This window comes from Rhineura floridana, chromosome 8, assembly GCF_030035675.1.
Source record: "Rhineura floridana isolate rRhiFlo1 chromosome 8, rRhiFlo1.hap2, whole genome shotgun sequence".
Classification (NCBI taxonomy): Eukaryota; Metazoa; Chordata; class Lepidosauria; order Squamata; family Rhineuridae; genus Rhineura; species Rhineura floridana.
The window spans coordinates 23,477,458-23,495,974 of record NC_084487.1 but is presented as its reverse complement, the minus strand read 5'-3'; the positions used below and the strand labels follow the sequence as shown (position 1 = coordinate 23,495,974).

General features: G+C 42.6%; 1 protein-coding gene across 1 annotated transcript; it reads right to left on the bottom strand.

The window, feature by feature from the left end:
• Positions 1-414: 414 nt before the first annotated feature.
• On the bottom strand, positions 415-17,875 carry ATP6V1E1 (ATPase H+ transporting V1 subunit E1). The gene is made up of 9 exons (XM_061638593.1): positions 17,600-17,875; positions 11,692-11,757; positions 10,986-11,095; positions 10,133-10,199; positions 5,597-5,686; positions 5,261-5,329; positions 4,019-4,113; positions 2,980-3,067; positions 415-1,003 (listed from the first exon to the last, which is right to left on the bottom strand). Exons 1-9 carry the CDS (start codon positions 17,630-17,632, stop codon positions 941-943), a joined length of 681 nt encoding a protein of 226 aa, XP_061494577.1. The 5' UTR covers positions 17,633-17,875; the 3' UTR covers positions 415-940.
• Between the last annotated feature and the right edge of the window lie 642 nt (positions 17,876-18,517).

Here is an 18,517-nt window from a genome sequence, read left to right as displayed (position 1 = left end):
TCACCCTACTGCCTGCCAGCTCCCTTGTTTTTCCTTACTTTCTAGAGCTGCAGCATCTTAGAACTCATTATTAATAGATGGGATAAAAATGCAATAAATAATTTTAACTGATATGGGGTAGGGCTTCAGCAAGATGGTGGTTTCCAAACATGCAAAGCTGAGCTGCTTTCTAATAAATCAAGTGTTGCTTATGCTTTGCATAGTTCATTCTTCCCATAGTAAACTTGAATCTTTTAGCTTTATAGCAAACTGAAGTCACTTCTTATAGATAGTACTATTTCCCAGTTCTTCTTCACACTCCCTAACTGAAACTGCACTGAGGGTAGGTGTTGGTCTGAAGCTCAGCAGCATGTTTGCTTGATGACTGCATGCAGACTCACTCCTCTAGGTCCTATTGCAAAGGAGTAAAGAGAGTTTCACATACCTTTTTATTTCAGTCTAGAGGGTGCACAGGTGTGAATATATCTCTATATAATTTTTGAAACCACATATACAGAACAAGAATCTGGGGCTGACCAAGTTAATGTTACAGTGACCCTCAAAAGAAATATATGCCCCCTATTTAACATAGTATAGAACAGCTTTTGTAAATAAGGAAATGGTGGATAAGCAGCACAGGTTGATGACATGGTTTGAGGGACGCAGTCAAAGCACAGACTGACCACTGATCCCTGAGGAATCTGTCTCAAGGAACCTGTATGCCTCAATTTTTGTTTCACCTGTCATTGCTCTGTGGACAGACGTCTTCCAGCCTCTCTTCCAATCAGGCTAAGCATAGCAGGTATGCAATATATATATATATAACTTAACTGAAGACCATATGCAGGACAAGACAATATAGCACTGAATACTACATTTTAAAGGGGCTGTTGACTGATTAGGGATGCTCTGGCATCTCTCTTCACTATGGCAGCAGAAGAGATTCCATCATTGAAGAAATTTAGTCCATGAACTTCCTATTGCTGTTGGCACCAAAAAGCGCTGTTCGGACATCTGGCATCATCTGTTGAGGGGGGAAAAAGAGAGAAGCAGTTACAGGCTGTTTGGGAAGCTCTTTGTGATGGCACATAAGAACACAAATGCATCATGCACCAAGCAGCTTGGTCGATCTTGCATGAACAGTCATCAGCCCTTACTGAGCAAGATAAAGAACTGGTGGGATACATTACACACATTTTGCAGTGATGAAAACAGCCCCCTCCCTCTAAGGCATGATTATTTGCAGGGGTCAGCCATGTACCTATTTAGCAAGTGTGCATATAGAGAGTTCCTCTTCTGGGATGTGTTCTTGGATAGAATAGGATAGTTTCTAGCTTGGTCTCATCATCCTGACTCTGTCAGGTTTTCCCCCAAAATGGCGGCTATGCTTCTTTGCTTCAAAAATTGCCAATTTTTGCAGCAACCGTTAATTTTAGGAAGACAATTATTATTATAAACTTTGTTCCTCAGAACATTTTGAACAATTTCATTCGTAATGCATATTGCTCTAAAGTCAATGGTTTTTAAGAAAAATGTGATTTTATGAATTCAGCGTCAAACACAACACTAATAACTAAATTAAAAATAAGTAAAACGTTGCTGATTCCTTGCACGTGTAAGAAATGTGCAAAAAACACCATTTGCAATTGCTGTACTAACATCATTCCTCACTCCAGATTTTGTGTTTGTGGGTATAATGTTTGCTAAAACCATTTAACTAGTTTTTATGCCTAACATGGTATGGTAATAAATGTATTAAGTAACAAAGAAGGTTATACTTCAGCAACATTTTACTTATTTTGCTCTTTGATCTAGGCCTAATTATCTAATATTTGCTAATTAGGCCTGTAAGGCATCACCATTTGGTCCACGAGGCAGTTTTGGCCAATCCACAGGCACCTACCTGACTCCTATATGATATACAGCAGACGGTGTGGGGCAGGTAAGGATGTGGCTAGGCCAAAGGGGTTTGCAGGGCACCTGCAAGTCCTGAAGATCAGCTGGGCAAAAGTGAGTCACCTGACACCATAGAGACATCAGGTGATTGCATAGGAGGTGGAGGGGGGAGAGATACATTGGCTGGATCCAGTTCCCCACCCCTGATTTACAGGCTCCAGCAATATTTATTTTCAGGAAGCATAACATCCTCAGGTAATTTGTTACAAGCAATACCATCACAATATCCATCAAACCGCAGTAACATAACATTCACTTTTAGATTCTACTGAAATCCTAGATTAACTCTTGAAATATTGGAATCTATGTACACTTAACCTATTTTGCAGCTGAAAATCACACCATGTTCTTCCTCTGCCTTTAAAGTATAAGCTGAGATCAATTTCTTAACTGTACTACCTAGTTCAAACTCCTCATTTGGCCAAGTCCTGGTCCCAGGGACTTTGGACTTTCAAACACTACCTGCTTTGTAGCCCCAGTACCAGAACAGTGGCTGAATCTGGCTGTTTACACACAAAATTACATTATACACAGGTGTTTGTAAGATGGACCACAAAGAAATAAATGCTATGGGAATAGGGTAGAGAGGGGCATTTTGCTACGGAAGACTTGTGTTCCAATTCCACCAACACAGCTATACTTTGTATCTATTCATATCATTCAGTCAAAGCAGGGCAAGATGCAGGGTTGAGGAACCCTTTGCAAAGTGCCTTCTCGTGGGACCCCTGCCAGCAGAACTGTGGTGGGAGCTACTGCTCAAGGTTTATACAATGCCCTAGGGTATTGCCTCATTGGGGCAGTGTGGGAAATTAAAATAGCAGCTCCTGACCCAACTCCCAAGCGCACATCAGTTGGAGCAGTGGCTAGGAGGCAGCCCAAGGCAGGTGAAAGCAGCATCCTCCATTTCCTGAAGATGCCCAATGCTGACCGAGAGACTGAAAGAGTGGCCAGCTGTCATTCATAGTCAAGCATATTAAGATGGAAGAAAGTCTGGCCAATTCTGAGAAGAGGGGGAGAAAAAGGAAAGAGGATTTCCAGGCTCACCTGCTGGGCGATAAGATCCAGCCGGCTTTCCAGAGTATTGGAAACCTTGATTTTATTGTCACTGCTATAGATTTCAACACCCCCAGCTCTAGAAGACACAAACACGCTAATCAATGCTTGACCGAAGTAAAAGAAAATGACCACAACTATTTTAAGGCATATGCCAGAGGGATGAATCAGTGCCCACCCACCCACCTTTTACATTTCATTACAAGAGTAATGTATTCAATGTAACAACATGTGCCCCTATATTGAATTGTCTTCATGGACTTTTAAAAGTGTTAGAATCCTTTTCTAAACACTCACTCATATTTTTGGAAGCCAGTGAATTCTACAGTCACAAATTTGGAGAATGGGATCAAAAGATTTTATGACAACAGGTAGCATCACCTAACAGTAAAGACTTGACGGGCTTGTTAAGTGTGTACTTAAACAGTCTGAAGTCATCAACAGGGCTAGACTGAGGAACTAATTGCTTTCTGCAAGATGGGGTTCATTGCGTTTTCAGGCTATGTGTGAAACAATTCAATGTTTATATAAAATGTACACAGATTTGCATTATTAGTTTTCCTTACAACTGGAAACTGAGCAAAACATGTCCTGCACGCCAATTACCACACAGTGATTACATTTTAATAGGAATACCAGTGGGGCAAATAAAGTTGCTTAAAAATCTAAATGAGCTTACTGTGATGGATGTACTGTTTTCCCATCTTCAACCACAAATCCACAGACGTGCCATGGACCACCCAAATGAAGCTCATGAACCACAGTTTGGAAAACCCTGGTCTATAACAAATACCACCCATTTTGGGGTAACAGTCCTGGAGCTGCAACTGGATGACTTCTTGTTTTCTGGGTAGATGTGAAAATTATATACTTGATATGTTATCAAGTATGTGGCAGTGCTAATTCCTATTACATAGCATTAGATGTTGGAAAATTACTATTTCTTATGTGATAGTTCTATCTAAACCACTATGTGAGTACCATACTACACAGTTCTAATAACTCTTTTTCAGTTTTGTATCTTTCTTACATGTCCTCAGGGAGACATGACTCTTGGTCAATATGAATATCAACATCATTTTTGGTGGTAGCTTTGTAGACTGGGATGCTCTTCTGGACTGCAACCTGAAACAGGATTTATAAATTCATGAATGCTGAACATCTTGTAGGAAAACAACTCTTTGCTCAATTCCATTTCCAGACGCAAAATAACACCACCACCACCCCATTAGCCTCTCAGAAGTCAGGTTGCATAGGAATTCTGGCCACTCACTGGCTGAACACATCCTTATAGGATTATATTGAAAAATGGACTGCCTTCAAGGTTTATGGCCACCCTATGAATAGGGTTTTCATGGTAAGTGGTATTCAGAGGTGGTTTACCATTGCCTCCCTGAGGCTGAGAGGCAGTGACTGACCCAAGGTCACCCAGTGGGCTTCATGGCTGTGTGGGGATTTGAATCCTGGCCTCCCAGGTCGCACTCCAACACTCTAACCACTACACCACACTGGCTGTGATGATTATATTCAACCTCCAGTTAAAAAACACAGGTATGCATCTCTGTCAGTGTTAATGAGTCAGAACTGAGCTAGACGGATCAAGGCAGTTTGACTTAGTATAAGGCAACTTTTCCTGTGCTACTTAGGCACTTCCTTGAGGATGTGCAACTAGCTATTCAGTTTACAGAACAATGCAGAAAAATTGCATACTCTGTTTTTGATGAGGGCCCTACACAAGCTGGATGTGGAGAAAAGGCAACAACTCAGTGGCAGAAGCAGAGAAATTTGAATGGCATCAGTATCTAAATGTTTTCACCAGCAGGTAGCAAGTGGGGAGAAGAGTGATTTAGTCCAGGAAAATGGTATGGGAGAAAGCATTAGCACCCATCTATCCCATGCCACATCTCTGATCAAATTTGGATGCCTGCCAACCCCATGGTTACTTTTACTACAAACCTCTTGTGTGGTTTTGAGAGCCGGTGTAGTGGTTAAGGTGCTGGACTACGACCTGGAAGACCAGGGTTCGAATCCCCACACAGCCATGAAGCTCACTGGGTGACCTTGGGCCAGTCACTGCCTCTCAGCCTCAGAGGGAAGCAATGTTAAACCCCCTCTGAATACCGCTTACCATGAAAACCCTATTCATTGTGTCGCCATATGTCAGGATTGACTTGAAGGCAGTCCAACTCCATTTTCTTGTGTGGTTTAACCCTAAGGATCTTGTCAGCTACCAGATGTTACTTCATGTCCATTTTATTCAAAGAAATCTCACCTTAACCAAAGGAAGATCCTGTTTCCGGCAACGGACAGTCATTGTAGGCTCGAGTAACTGATAAAATCCCTTTATAAAATAGGAGAATTTAAGAGTTCAGAGTGGCTTACAACATTTAAATAGTACAATTACTTGTTGACAAACGAGCTATCACCACATATTAAATAGTATAACATAGTGTACTGGGGGGCTCTGCCAACCCCCACTTCCCTTAACCCTCCCACCTCCCAGGCAACCCTGCTCCTCTTGCCAGCCTGCTTGCTTCACTTAAGGACACCATAATGATACAAGTTATTTTACCGGGATATGTGTATAGGAAGCACAAAATATGTTTACCTGCAGAACTAATCCATCCAACAGAGTTTGGTATCTGCCAGTATCTTTCACTACTTTAACCAGTCTCTGCTTGGCTTCGCTCAGCAAATCCTACAGCAAGAGAAAAATTAGGTCAGAAAATACCACATGGTTGTCCTTCAGACAAACACTAAGCCTCAGACCTACTTCCTCTACCCCAGCTCCCAATCCACAGGCCTCAGTTAAAAGAGTTTCATTGAAACTGATGTCCCACTCAGCTTCACAAATGTAACCTATGGCCTTTCCAGAGACAATCCTTCAAATGTAACCTAGGGTGGTAGGAAAAATTAGTCTTACCATCACAGGCACCACTGTGAACATTTAACTTTAACTGTTCTATTTGAATAGATGTGAGTGAAATGCCTATTATCAGCATTTATTGCCCGCCCTTCACCCAAAGGTCCCAGGGCAGGTACAACAACCTTAAAATGCAGGGTTAAAAACAATTAGAAACAACCAGAATCACAAAATAGGGTGGGTCCTAAAAATATACGTCTTGGGTGTCAAAGGCCATGATAAACAGGGGCGTCTCCAACATTTGCCTAAAGCTGTACAGCGAAGTTGCCACACGTACCTTGGTGGGAAGGGGGGGCCACCACAGAAAATGCCCTCTCCTGGGTCACCACTCCCAGAGCTTCTGAGGGTGACAGAACTACTAAAAGAGTGTTGGAATAGGCAAATGTTGCATGTTCACTTGGGTGGGTGGGATATTTGGGAAATATCCCATGTACCTGTTCACCATGATGTAACTTCCTTATGGGTGGGGTTAGTTACCTGGTTTCCTCCTTCCTTTGTCCTGGAGAATTTTTTGAATATTCTCCATTGCTGATCAATCCATCATTGAGAGAGGCCACATGGCAAATGATGCTCTCTGCTGAGAGCATCAATACCAAACACCAAAATGGACTGAGACTTCTATTTTCTTTTATCTAAGCTACAGCCTATGTTTCTAACATATGAGGAGGTCGTGAGTAAATGTTTTTATCTTTTACCTAAGAAGATTGTGTCTGTTATTTATATAGAGAAAGGTGGGACTGGTTACACTCTCACTCTGCTGCTTGTGTTTTTATATCTCTGCTAAGAAATAGGACCAACCAAATTAGTTCCCATTTCTCTCTGGTATTTTTTATAATACCGAACAAAGAGCCCCCTCTGCTGATCTCAATACCCGAGAGGGTGTATAAGGAAGGAGACAGTATTTCAGACCCAAGTCATTTGGGACTTTAAGCACCTTAAATTGGACCAGAAACAAACTGGCAACCAATGCAACTGTTTTAAAACATGAGTTATATGAGATAATACAGAGAAACCCCAGCCAGTAATCTGGCTGCTTCATTTTGGACCAGGTGAACTTCCTAAGTCGTCTTAGGGCAGCCCCCCGTAAAGCTCATTGCAATAATCCAATCTGGAAGTAACCAGAGCATGGAGTACTATGGCCAGTCATCTCTGCCGAAGATGCCAAAGCTGGCAAACCGGCCGGAGCTCCTAGCCACTGAGGCCACCAGTGACAATGTTGGATCCAGGAGTAGCCCCAAGCTGCAGACCTACTCCTTCAAGAGGAGTGCAACTCCATTCAGAACAGACCGTCTCTCCATCTCCCAGACATGAAAACACTGGACACAACACCTCTGTCTCTTCAGGATTCAGCCTCAATTTATTGGCCCACATCCAGCCCATCACCACCTCCAAGCGCTGGTCCAGCACCTCAGCTGCCTCTCCCGATTCAGATGGAACAGAGAAGTAGAGTTGGGTGTCATGTGCATACTGATGACATCTCACTCCAAGTCTGATGACTCCTCCCAGCAGCTTCATATATATCAGGACCCCCAAGTGGGTCACAAAGTCATCTGGGGTGTGTGTGCAAAGAGCCAAATGACTGTTCTGTGCACCACCAACTTGCAAGCGTGCACTGCATGTGTACACAGCTGCTTCTGCCTCTTCCTTCCACTCTGCAGTCAGTTCCCGCAGCACAGCACTTGAGCGAGTGCATCAAGACCAGCACCTCTCCCCTCCCCTTTTGTCAGTGGCAGTGAGGGAAGATCCATTGAGCTGATTGGTCTTACCAGGGAATGGTCCCTCCATGACAACAGACTCGCAGCAAATCCCCCAATCAACAGAGTATTACTAATCCAATCAATGGCAAAGACCAGGTCAAGTGTATGCCTAGCCATGTGTTCAGCTGTTGATGTACTGAGACAGCACCATGGTTGTCATGGAGGACATGAAGTCCCAACCTGGCCCATCTGAGGCAGCCTCAGCATGGATACTGAAGTCCCCCAGCTCCACCATGAATTATGTTTCATGGAAAGACTAAAGGTCCTGTGAGTTGTCCTAACCTCTGGCCAAGGGTACAAGTGCACAAACATTGCATCTGCATGGATCCCTGCTGGTGGACAGCAGGCCACATTACTGCCACAGTAATCTTCTAAGTATGGCTCTTTATTCCCTCCCTCCCCCCCCCCCGAGAAGAAAGCAAAAGCAGAATGGGACATTTCAGGATACCGTGGGTGTGTGGGCTACATCTGCTCCCTACCCCTCGTGATTCCCATATTTTGGATATCTTCCCCCCACCCCCATTGCGATATAACCGAGACTGCAGTTAATTTACTTTATTCCACAGAATCAAACCTGCTCCTTCCAGGGTTCTGTTTCTTGCTCACACTACAGTGCGACACTATGCTATAGTTCTTGAGCGTAATGGGAACTCTGGAATAAGCTGCATGACAGATGTTGCACCTGTCCCAGTGTATCACAAAGCTGTCAAATAGTTTTGACCCACTGTGTCACAAAGGAAACACACAGATCTTGCAGTATCCCAGAACAAAGTAAGGTAGCCCTTTTCCACACCAAGGGGCAGATGCTACATTTGTGGTACAGCTGAAAGCTTCTGAAATGCTACCTGGCACAGACCTACACACCTTTCCCAAGGGATTTTCGTCTTTCTTCGTCTATCACACAAGACAAATTTGACCTATAAGCTATCAGTCAAACACCAAATGCCATTTTAGGCTGAATCCCTGACATTCCCTTCCAACGCTGGCCACTTATCTGGTACAAGTATAAAGCTGTGGGCTGTAAAGATAGTTTTAAAAAACGAGGAAGGTTGAGCATTTCGTGCATCAGAGGCACGTGACTGAGACGTTTCACAAAGTATGGTCCAGGAGAGAAAGCAGATTGTGAAACAATCCACGTTTCTTCGCCTTCCTTCTCCAGCCATCTTAGCACACTTGCTGAACATGTTGTCAACACATCTTGCCAGAATTAATTCTGGGATCACAGCCAAATTGCAAAAATGACAGCTTTCTCTCCACAACTCAGAATATCACTTGGTTTAAAGAACAGGAATTAAGCAACACGATTTCTATTGCAGAGAGCACTGTTTAGGTAGCAGCATTATATTACCCTCACTAAACATTAGAGTAGGCAAGGCATTTTCTAGCGAGAGCCACATTAACTATAGCCTTCCAGTTCATTTGTAATAGAATACAAACCAAATAACCAGCAGAATGAAGGGAAATGCTTTGTAACTACATTTTAGAGTGCTGTGTACATTAAAAATAGAATTAGGGAAAATGGCTTGCTTGGTTCCCTCTTCCAGATCAACTAAATCAGGGGCCACACAGTATGAACAGTCAATATGCTGAAATACTCATTGGTTGCAACCTTAAATTACAGAAAGTGAACTCCACTGAAATTTACTTATGAGAAAACATGAATAGCATTATAGAGAGTTTTGTCCCTAATACAAGCGATTTTCAGTGTGCTGCTTACTATTTCAGCACTGTAAGTCAAAGTAAGTTCTAGCTCTAAAAAGTTTTCTTTAGCCAGTATTCAAATTATGCTGTACAACCTTTTCCATTTTAAGAATTAATACTGTACAGGAAAGAATGTTTAGAAAGCTATCCTGAAGCATGGAGATTTAGTCTGGTTCTCCATACAAAAGGTTCCTTGCATAAAGAATACTAGCCTGACAGGAAGAAATATGAACACTTCTCCCTAACATGCTAGTTTTCTATATTCAGGGAATTGTTTTGTATGGAGGATTCAACCATTTGAGCTCCCACCTGAAGTGGTACAACCGAAATACAAGCGTACCACCTTAATGAAAACTAGACCAGCATCACCTACCATTATCATTTGGGAGGAATTTCTCCCCAGACATCCCACCGAATACTTCATGAACCATTATTTCCTCTTTCCACACAACATTATATTGTGCAAGAGTTAACTGCTGGCTAGGAGTAAGTAATTAACAGGCTGAATATAGGGAATTAGCAGGAAGACGTTTTCTCTGCTTCACATTTCTCTAGTATAGCAGAAAGTAAGATCAGTGGTATGAAGAACAATAACTTGCATTTATAGGACATCTGGACGCACATCACCACACAAGTTCCAAATCCAGGTATGTTCTATATCAAGTACATTAGAGGCAGTCAAGAGTGAAACCGGAAGATAGCAGTTTGAGTCTGACAAATGGCAAGAATCATCAGACTTTCATAAAGGGAAGTATATACTTACTGCAATCAGATCATCCCTCGCTTTAAGAACCTTCAGTCTTGCCTGATTCATCAGGTTGGACATCTGACTGCAAGTCAGATGGAAAAACAAAACTGAGTGCAACAAGTTTCAGACAGCATAACAAGCAGTCATTGATTACACAGTCCCCATCCGCATATCCCAGACTGGCTTCAGACAGGCCCAATCAACAAACCCTCTTTTTTGCAGGCCTCTTTCATGTGCTATAATTCAAAGGCATCCTTTCTCCAGCTCCCCTACCTTCAGTCTACTGATGAAAGCTCTTTATCCCATCACCAAGACTCACCCAGATGATCACTACAATACTTTGTTCTAAACAGCAATGTGTACTGTTGAGCAAAAACTACTTATTTGTTAGAGATCACTTTAATGGCAACAGTAATGTCACTTCATACAAGCCCCACCCTTTACTGCATTTGTACTACAATTTACCAAGGTGGGACAGCTTCCAGCTTTAATTAATATGACTACAATTCATTTTGATGGAGGCAAATGGTTGTGTAAATTGAGGTCTTTGCTAGCCGAGACAAAAAATACTTTTCATATACAAATCATACTTGTGCTTCCTTTGGTTGTTTTTTTTAACGGGGAGGGATAACTTTTTAGGAGTCTCATCTCTCTTCTCAGAAAATGCCATGATGTCTAAGGAATTACCTCTATTGCTTTAGTTCAGCCTCCTCCAATGTTGGGTCCCTAGATGTTGTTGGACTACAGGTCCCATCATTCCTGGCCATGTTAGCTGTGAGTGATGGGAGGTAGAGTCCACAACTTCTGAAGGGCACCACTTTTGACAACCCACAACGTAGAATAACTTTCATCTCTGTGCGTTACGTACATTTTCTTCTGCTGTTCAATTTGTTTCTCTTTCTTTTCATAGTACTCCATTATCTTCAGTCTCTGTGTCTGAACAAGCCGACCTTTCTCAATGTTGAATTCTTCTTCAGCCTATTAGGAAGAATAAGACTCCATATGGGATAAATGCAGCTTTTCTACTAAAATAAAGTTAGGTAATGAGATTAAATTCTGGACCAGAGTTCTGTAGAAGGGCAGAACTCTGCAAAGGCCAAACACTGTATTGATATAGTCAATGAATATCTTTGTTGTAACTCAGCATTTGGTCCCAGTATCCTGCTGAAGTCAGTAACAAGAGGAACACTACACATTTTCATTCTCTTTAAAGGTTTCAGTGGATTCAAACTGATACAGTTATGTACACATGGAAATTGATTTCTGTCTTCAAGGATACTAAACTAAGGAGGGATGTTAGGCTGCAATTCTATGCACACTTACCTGGGATTTCCTTCTGAGTAAAGATGCATAGATCATGCTTTATGTTGGTTTAGACACGCACCATAACTTCTCCCCTTCTCTGTTGAGATACAGGGTCAAAAACTGTGTGTATCCATACACAGACCTTATTAAGACATTTCAGAAGGGGAACCAACACTCAGCTTGCCACAAGTGAGATTTAGGTATCAGAAGAAGTCAAGGTATTCAGTGAGAATTTCCTAAGTAGGAGAGATCCAAATATGTTTTATTACCTTAGCATCTATTTCTTCTGCCTTTTCATTGGCTTCCTGTTCAATGAAAGCCATCATGTGCTTGATCTGTAACAGAAAATAAAGTATATTTTCTATGGAAGCCTGCAGTGTAGAAGCATTCTTGTCTTTGTACATCCCAGGATTTATCACATCCTAAGTGCTGCCAGTGCTTCCTTTTTGCTCCCAAGACTGAAATATGAATTTCTAAGCATCCAAGCTCTTATGAAGTTAAAACACATTCCAATTACAAAACAATAGCGTAGGAACTATTTGGTCATTTACCCCTGGGCAAATGTCATAAACAGCAGATGATCGAAAAGCTGTGTATGGTTAGGTGTCCTTGTGATGTTCCTGCTTATAGTGTAAATATGGTAAGTGCTGTTTATATAGAAGACATATGGTAAGTGGAGTGAAATAGGAGGGGGAGTACATGAGCAGTAGAATGCTGGATGATTGGCTGAGCGTTTGAATGGCTGGGAGTATAAATGGAAGAATGACAGTTGACTCTGGGTGGATGTTGGGAGTGTGGAGAAAGAGGTGTTTGAGGGTGGAGGTCAGGAGTGTGGAGAAAGAGGGAGTTGGAGTTCTGATTAATAATAAGTCAAGTACAAAACAGGAATAGATGAAACCATACGCTTGTGAAACATTCTAAAACTAATTTTGTTATTTCTGATATTTAATAAATACTTATTTGGTTTACCAAAGGCCTGATCCTTGGCTGGGGGATATACATACCAGAAGGGAGGGCAAGGTAATTACCAAGGCTGAACAGAAACAGTATCTAATGGTGGCAGCGGTGAAGGGAGGAATAATAATTCAAGTATCCAGAGCAACCCAGAGTTGTATGCGTTATCTATAAAGATACAAGGGGGTTGGGAACAGCATAAGCACGCAGTCACAAAAGTAACCAGCTAGAGAGAGACTCAGGCAAAGTCTCTGGGAGTATTGGTTATAGGACGTGACTGGTGGTGCTGCCTAGCAGGGGGATCTAGTGATAACTGTGCTAGAGTGGAGTGAGAAACCATATAAAGGACGGTCCGGACTGGTGGTATCCCTGGTGGTGCCTAGTGAAAGGCAGTAGCCACAAGCAGGTGGAAACCTGACAGGGAGAACCAGGGAAGGACGTCACAGTCCTCAACCCCCATCAATCTTGGTGCAATTTCAGTACACCTAACTCTCTGCTAGATGGTTTGTGGCCTATACATGTAAAGCATAAGAGCAGCCTTGCTGGATCACATCAAAGATGAGCCAAAGGCTCATCTAGCCCAGCATCCTGTTCTCACCATGGTCAACTATGCTTATAGAAAGCCTACAAGCAGGACCCAGTGTAACAACACTCTCCCAACCTGCAATTCACAGCAGCTAGTATTCACATGCATACATTCTGCAACATCTGAGGCAGAACACAGTCAGCACAACTACTAGCCATTGATAATCTATCTTCCATGAATTTGTTCAATTCTCTTTTAAAGCCATCGAAGTTGGTAACCATCTCAACCTCTTGTGGGAGAGAATTCCATAATTTAACTATGTGCTGTGTGCTGTCCCAGGCTATGGTCTGAAGGCACATAGGGCCAGCTCCCTGCTGAAGCTAAGCAGGGTCAGGTCTGGTCAGTGCCTGCATGGGAGACCACTTGGGAACCATATGTAAGCCACCTTGGGTTTCTATCATGAAAAGAAAGGTGGGGTATAAATGTAATAAATAATAATAAGAACTACTTTATTTTGTCTATGTCCATTCTTCACCAGATGGCCCAGAGTATTGTGATGTCTTCAGTGTTCCATGTCACTCTGCTTCTGAGGGGCCCAGGGGGCTACTACTTGGAGAGGTTAAGAGGTTCTCCTGTGAAGGCGAGTACAGAGAGTGCATCCCAGTAATACATGAAGAGGGTCAGCAGGCAGGTGTCTGCAAAGGCCTTCACTGGCACCCCAGGCAGGGGCACCAAACTCTGAGCTTTCATTTTTTTAAAAAAAAGAGTAAGTCTCTAGCCCTCCAAGAAAGAAAGTTATGAATCAAAATGTGCAGGTACTCTTCTAAGTGATTTCTGTGAAATGAACCAACCTGGCTGCTCTTGCCTGTCAGTGTTTTTAGCCAATGAGTGAATAGAGTGGGTACAGGATGGCAGCCTAGGCTTTGTCATTGTGCCTTTACACAGTAACAGCTGTATGTCCACAATCAGGATCAGCAGGACATAACTGACTTCCCATTAAAAATGAGGTTGTCCAGGGTAGGGGTGGGGACAGCAGCGTTAACTGTACTTTACTTTTATGTTAAGCCACCCCCACCCCCCATGGTAGCCTTTTTGTGACTGGAGCCTTCAGCACTTTCTCAAAATTTGAGATGTGCCCACTTGTCCAAAAAGATTGATGACTCCGATATATGACACTGCATGCAATGCCAGGCGAGGGACCATAGCTCAGTGGCAGAGCACATGATTTGCAAACTTCCATGCCTGGAATGGTCATATAATGACTACTGTGCAATGGTGCTTCCCCTACGATTGCAGAAGTCTCAATACCTGGCATCTCTAGTTAAAAGTTCAGGTGATAGGAAAGATCTCTACCCGAGATCCTGGAGAGCTGGTATCTTGGCTAGAAGGACCTGGTGGAAAGTAGCTTCCTATGTCCCCTAAGATAATTGCTTTAGAGTCTTCTTTATGACAGTGCGTTTTTTTAAAAGACACCTCTTAACAATATGAAACAGAGTGGACACCTACATGGAAAATGGTGTTCAACCTCCACTGGCTAACTGTGAGTAAAACACATGTACTCTGCCCATCAACTGGGAGGGAACATTGCTTCACCAGTGTAGGCTAGATTTGTGCAGTGTTCAGCACAATATTCCATCCCAAACCTAGCTCAGGGCAGTTCTGCTAGTAAGAGTATTATTTACAGTCAACAGGACAAGTTCTAAAGGACAACCAAATCGTACACACTATATCTTGTAAAATTCCATTATAAAAAGGGAGAGCCAGTGTGGTGTAGTGGTTAAGGTGTTGGACTACGACCTGGGAGACCAAGGTTCGACTCCCCACAAAGCCATGAAGCTCACTGGGTGACGGGGCAGTCACTGCCTCTCAGCCTCAGAGGAAGGCAATGGTAAACCACCTCTGAATACCACTTACCATGAAAACCCTATTCATAGGGTCGCCCCTAAGTCGGAATCGACTTGAAGACAGTCCATTTTTTTCAAGGGAAATGACTATTTGAACTGTGAAAGAGCCATTTTAAAAGTAATTTAAAATAAAAAAAAACACCCAACCATGTTATAAATTGATTTTCTACAGAAGCCCTCAAAGTGGTATACAATATCAATAAAGTCACAATGGGTTTTTTTTTATTTTTTATTTTTTATACTGGTAATTGTCAGTAGATGATGTTAAGGCTTGACTTTTCAAGTTTACTCATATAGAAAAGAAAAAGACGCCCCTGCCAACTGATGGCATTCAATCCCTGGACTTCAGCCCGCTTCCTTATACCCCACTGAATAGCTGCAAGTGTGTGTCATGCATTTAGCTTTTTGAATAAATATAAGCTTAACTGTCACTTCTAAACATGAAATACATTAGCAATGACAAAACTATAATTACTAGAAGGTGCTTCAAAAGGGCTGATTCTAAATTTCTGAAGTTTCACTGTTGCCTTCCCTCACCTCCAAAGGCTCAGTTGCTGGAGGCAGAACTTCCTATTTTCACCACTTAACATGATCCTTAATCATGGGCTTTTCCAGTTCTTTTTTCCGCACTTTGTGAACACCCTCGCTGTCCTCTTCTGTCCATTTCACGCTTGCTTCTCTCTTCCAAGTATTTCAGACATGAAGCTATAAGGCTTACTTCAGCAACTTCTAGTTTCACAAAGGACATTTCTCTGTCTTCTTATAACCAAGCTCCATAACATACCCTTTGTTTACAAGCAAATTGTTTTATTGGGATAAAACACATCTTACTGATAGTCATCAAGTCCAGAGGTGAGCACCATAAGTAAAGAATTCATACAGCTTTGCTCAATGACTGATCAGCCTCACTGCAAAAACAGGTTTGTTGTTTATTGAGCTTTAGTGCAATAAAACTGTAACTGCAATGGCCTAGGAAGTTGCCAGTGGAATGCCACAATTATGCCACCCTTAACATAAGCATAAGCAATTGCGGCACTGTATTACAGCTTGATTAGTTTGCCAGCAGTCAAGGTCTATAGTTAATGCCACAAGAAACCTTGGCTACAATTTGTGGTTTTTTAAAGGACTTGAGATAGTGAAATTCAGATAAAACCAACTGCTGTTCCTTTATTGTCTCCAACTCCATAGCATTATATTTTAGCCTCCTGTCTAAATCCATTTATATTCCATTTTTTCACCCAACACGCACACAAGCACCTAGACCTTCAAACGCAGCCAATTTCTACTATACAAATGATCCTGCAACCCCTTAAGTGTCTTTACTTCCAATTTCTAGTGCACACCCTTTTATATCACAGTGGGCATAATATTCTGTATTAATAGTTGTGAATATGGAAGCAAAGGGCAATAGGACCAAGTACAATATTGCAACCATTTGTGGACAGCATACATTTTCCATCTCTCTAATGCAAGACATGTGCTTAGCCATTTTCACTGCAAACAAACAAACTTCAAGGACACATAATTCAAGGTCACTTAAGTTAGGAGAGTTACCTTTAACACCTCTCTGTGATACCCATAATCATGGTGACACTCAAAGATACCCTTCCCCCCACCTTCTCAATGCATTTCAAAAACGAAGAATGTGTGCTAAGTGTTCCACTGTTTTGCACATAGGGTATAGGGGAGGGGGTATCTGTTCACATTAATTCACACGCAATACAACAGTGTTATCTTGCACATAATAGGTGGTGAACATATCTAGCATAGCAACTTTTCTTTCTACCCCATGCCTCCCCCCCGCAACCAAGACCACACAAATAAATTCCAGGTTCAAAGTTAAATCCTAATACAGCACAATCATAAGCATGTTTACTTAGAAGTCACAAATTAAGTAGATATTATGCCCAATGCAAACTTACTTGGGAGGAAACCCAAATAAACGCAATGGGTCTTTATTACCAAGTAAAGATGCAACAGGACCGTTCCTGCTTCTTGTAATTTCCTACATGGGATATTGGATTAAGTGGGTTTCTTCCCCTTCCTATCCCACATTAACAAATTTCCTGCGTCCATAATAAGCATCATGACAGAGGGTGTAAGGGGCACTTAGGCAACTAACCTTGGAGAAAGTATTATTAAACACAGTGAGTTTACTTCTGAGTAAGTGCAGCTAAGATTGTGCTACAAGTGACATGCCCGTACACTTTAATAACCTGATCCTATGCATATTTATTCAGAAGCAAGTCCCAGTGGACTGAGGGGAATTTAGGACTACAGTTGGGGTTAATTCAAAACTGAGCATATATAGGCCTGGGCTACATCGTTTGCTGAAAATATTCATAACCACCCTTCAGCCTTACATGTAGCAGGGCAGCACGCATCGAGCATAACCATTTCATCAAACCAAAAACAAGATGCAATTATTTGAAGGGGGGGAATGAAGTAATACAGAAAAAAAGATCTCAGCACCTAAAACATTATCTTAATCCATTCACAAAACAGCTCTTCAGACTCTCAGCCTAGAATACCACGCACGCTTTCCCTAGAAGCAACCCCCCCGTCCTCGACATACAATGGCTTACTTCCAAGTAAACATGCACAGGACCGAGCTTCATCCCACCCACACCCTTCTCTTTCCATCCTTCTAGCGGCCAGCCAAAAATTCCGTGCACTGCTTAGCCAAAAGGACACACATCATAGGAGAGCTCAGAGAAGGAGGCAGGAAGGGAGAAATTCAAGGCTTCCCCCAGAGAGAGAGAGAGAGAGAGAGAGTCTGGAGCCTCCCAGTACCTGTTTCTGGACGTCGGCATCGCTCAGCGCCATTGTGAGGACGGACGAAGGAGGAAAGCGGGCTCAGGCGGCAGAAAGAGAAGGCAAAGAAAGCGTCTGCTCAGGCCAGGGTCCTTAGAAGGCTCGAAGGGAAAGGAATCAAATCCGGTTCGGGTCACTCACAGCTGCTCTCCACCCTTCCTCACCAGAGCCCCGCCCACTTGTTTCCTCGCAGCCCGCCAATGGGAGGCATGGTTCGTCATGACATCAGCGAAGGTCGGCAGCGCCTGCGTGCTGACGTTTCTCAGACCCTCTCAGGTGTCACAGTTATAAAAAAATTAGAGTGGCGCGCCGTGGTAAATAATTTCCGGGTTCGCCTTGTAGAAGGCACTTTGAAACCGCCGCCTAAGGAAGAATGGGGAAGCTGCCTGTAGAAATAAATGGAACAAGCCAAGATTTTGTTGTACATTTGTGTCTCCCTCCTCAAAATATGGAAAACGAGTAACCAACTTCATTGTCGTGCATCATAAAGGGATAGGGGTGGGGTATCTGCGGCAGAGAGTGGATTACTATGAGCCTGCAATATAGTTTATGTATTTCACTGTTATATCCTTATTACAGGTCGAGGGTAGGGCTAAGTGTAACAGTGCATTCAGCTGCCTGAGTGGGCTAAAAGTGAATCAACATCTATTTGTAGGTCTCTGGATAATTTGCAAAAGGTTTCCAATTCCTAAATGTTTTAACAATAGCTTACTCCCCCCTCCCCAATTAGGCTGCTGAAAGAAAACTAGTAGATTTTCATGTAAAGCAATTGTGAGAACAGTTCTGGCTTAGTTCCTGGGCTGAGCATGTGCTCACAGGCATCCTGTTCCTTGATTCTAAGTATATGTCTGTTCCCTGAATCACTATTGCAGGTTGGAGACTGGGATAGGTTGGATT

Coding starts and splice junctions, on each gene's coding strand:
- ATP6V1E1 (XM_061638593.1), bottom strand. CDS start 17,632: ATGGCGCTGAGCGATGCCGACGTCCAGAAACAG. Junction 11,096..11,691: donor CAGAAGAAATAGATGCTAAG/GTAATAAAACAT, acceptor TCTTCCTAATAG/GCTGAAGAAGAATTCAACAT. Junction 5,330..5,596: donor TGGATGGATTAGTTCTGCAG/GTAAACATATTT, acceptor TATTTTATAAAG/GGATTTTATCAGTTACTCGA.